Below are 2,727 nucleotides of genomic sequence, written 5' to 3'. Positions count from 1 at the left end.
CGCTTCTAGCTTAGCGAGCGCTGGAGTTTGAAGAGCGGGCAGTAGTTGCACACGCCGGACTTTCCCTATGGCTTCGGTGACCAGAGCCGTGTTTGGAGAGCTGCCCTCGGGAGGAGGGACAGTGGAAAAGTTCCAGCTGCAGTCAGACCTCCTGAGAGTGCACATCATCTCCTGGGGCTGCACGATCACAGCCCTAGAGGTCAAAGACAGGCAGGGGAGAGCCTCAGACGTGGTGCTTGGCTTCGCCGAGTTGGAAGGTGGGTTGAACTCGGCAGGGGGCTGCGAGCAGGCCCCAGACCCACGCTACACACCTCCCGGATCTCTCAGGCCACTTGCAATGAGAGGGACCAAGGGGGAAAGTCGCCTAGCTTGGGACCGTCTGACTTGCAAGTGCATGCATCAGGCTAACAGAGGGCTGTGTGGCCATCCGGCGTTTGGGAAAAACTGTAATAAATAAGCTATGGGAGTTGGCCTCTGGTTATCCGTTCAGGCTTTGCCCCAATTAACGTAAAAGGTCAGCTGATGGTAAGATACACTTCAGCGATCCTGGAGCGATCTTTGAACTGCCTGATCTTTGAACTGCCTGATCCCTTGAGAGGGCTGGAGAGGAAAGAGCAGGCAGGAGGGGGTGTGGCTCCCAGTGCTTCCCTTCTGAAGAAGGAAATTCAAATACTTGCCTCTTCTACTTCCTTCTTCCTTGATCAGATTCTCTTTGAGGCCTGGTTGTCTCAGAAATGCTCCAGTAAGCTCAGTGGTTGCCTAGTATACCAGCTACCCAATAACCATTTAGGGAACAAAATAGACAAGACCAACTCAGTGTCTAGAGATCAGGTCTCCTACCAACTAGGATTGACTTTTATCCCAGAATCCATGGGCAATTAGGATCAGGCATTAATTCATACATTTGAAAACTCTATTAATCCATTGACCCTCATTCAACAGGACAGACAAGGTCCCCACTCTTGTGGTTTGGCTGGGGAGATAGGCTTTAACTCAATAATTGCATAAAGAAATAATGACAATTGCAGCTTTAACTCAGTAATTGCATAAAGAATGACAACTGCAGCTTGATTGCAGCAAAGGAAAATGTACATCATGCTCTCTTAGCACCGTGGTGTAACTAGACAGAAAATGAGGTGTGAAATAAAGCTGGCAAAGAGAAACTGAGAGTTAATACTCTCTGCTTAGTGGTTGGGGCATAGACAAATTCTGCTGGAGAGGAGGTTTGAGGTTTTCCTTTTGGTGTGTCATTTTGTCTGTTTGGTTCTTCAGATACGTGACATGGCTCATGGTTACATGTTGGCCAGACAAGCCTGGCCAACATGGTGAAACCCTGTCTCCACTAAAAATAGAAAAAAATTAGCTGAGCATGGTAGCACGTGCCTGTAATCCCAGCTAGTCAGGAGGCTGAGGCAGGAGAATCACTTGAACCCGGGAGGCGGAGGTTGCAGTGAGCCAAGATTGTGACACTGCACTCCAGCGTGGGTGACAGAGTGAAACTCTTATCTTAAAAAACAGAGAGCAAATTTCAGATTCCTAAGGGAAAAAAACAAAACCCAGCTTTCTGTTGAACACCACTACGCCCGGCTAATGTTTTTGTAATTTTAGTAGAGATGGGGTTTGCCATGTTGGCCAGGCTGCTGGCAGGCACCTGTAATCCCAGCTACTTGGGAGGCTGAGGCAGGAGAATCACTTCCGGGAGACGGAAGTTGCAGTGAACCGAGACTGCGCCACTGCACTCCAGCCTGGGCGACAGAGTGAGACTCCATCTCAAAAAAATAAAAATATACTCTAACCTTTCCCTCTGCCTTTCTGTGTAACAGCTGACCATAAAGAAAGTAAGACCCTCATTCCAGAGGGGTCCTGCCCCATACCTGGGAGGAAGGAATGCTGCATGGGGAGGCCAAGAAAAATCTGAAGACAGGCATTGCCAAGTTTCCCCACTCACTTTATTAGCAACAGATCTTACCTTTTTTGTCCAATCATATTTCTACATGGCTGTTCATGCTCCACTGGACCTAAGCATAAAAATGGATTGTTTTCCCTGTATCTGTGGGTCTTCATTCTGAAAGCTCCTTTGTCACATAAAACTATAATTAAATAAATTTGTTTGGCTTTTTTATTTTTTAGAGGCGGAGTCTCACTCTGTCACCCAGGCTGGAGTACAGTAGTGCAATTATAGCTCACTTGCAGCCTCGAACTACTGGCCTCAAGCAATCCTCCCACTTCAGCCTCCCAAAGAGCTGGGATTACAGACATGAGCCACTGTGCCCAGCTGTTTTGCTTTTCTCTTGTTAACCATTGTTTGTTGTAGAGGTGTGGGCTGTGACTCTTGCAGGGGAGATATACAGCACTCTGTTACTATTTTGATGGTGTGATACTACATTTCTAGTGCATTAAAACCTATGTTAACAATAAACTGGTAACAGTGGTTGTTAAGAAAGGATCCTGGGTACCCAGGGTGCAGGGGGTGGGAAGGAGACTTAATTTTCACTGTATATTCTTTTAAAATGTCAGAGTATATAAACATATATAAACAAACAGAGGTAAATAATTTAAAGTAATAAGACTTGATAGAGGCCGGCATGGTGGCTCATGCCTGTAATCCTGGGAGTCCAAAGTGGGAGGATCGCTTGAGGCCAGGAGTTTGAGAGCAGCCTGGGCAACATAGTGAGACCCTGTCTCTAAAATAAATAAATAAATTTAAATTAAAAAAATTAGGGCCGG

General features: G+C 46.6%; 1 protein-coding gene across 1 annotated transcript in view; it reads left to right on the top strand.

The window, feature by feature from the left end:
• GALM (galactose mutarotase (aldose 1-epimerase)) overlaps window positions 1-2,727 on the top strand; it is a 93,390-nt gene continuing 90,663 nt past the window's right edge. Inside the window, exon 1 of the mRNA XM_011935947.1 lies at window positions 1-257. Coding sequence (XP_011791337.1) covers window positions 68-257 — 190 coding nt within the window. The 5' untranslated portion in view covers window positions 1-67. The remainder of the gene's footprint in view (window positions 258-2,727) is intronic.

The sequence above is a fragment of the Colobus angolensis genome, unplaced genomic scaffold (genome assembly GCF_000951035.1).
Source record: "Colobus angolensis palliatus isolate OR3802 unplaced genomic scaffold, Cang.pa_1.0 Scaffold15, whole genome shotgun sequence".
NCBI lineage: Eukaryota > Metazoa > Chordata > Mammalia > Primates > Cercopithecidae > Colobus > Colobus angolensis.
This window is presented reverse-complemented; position numbering and strand designations above follow the sequence as displayed.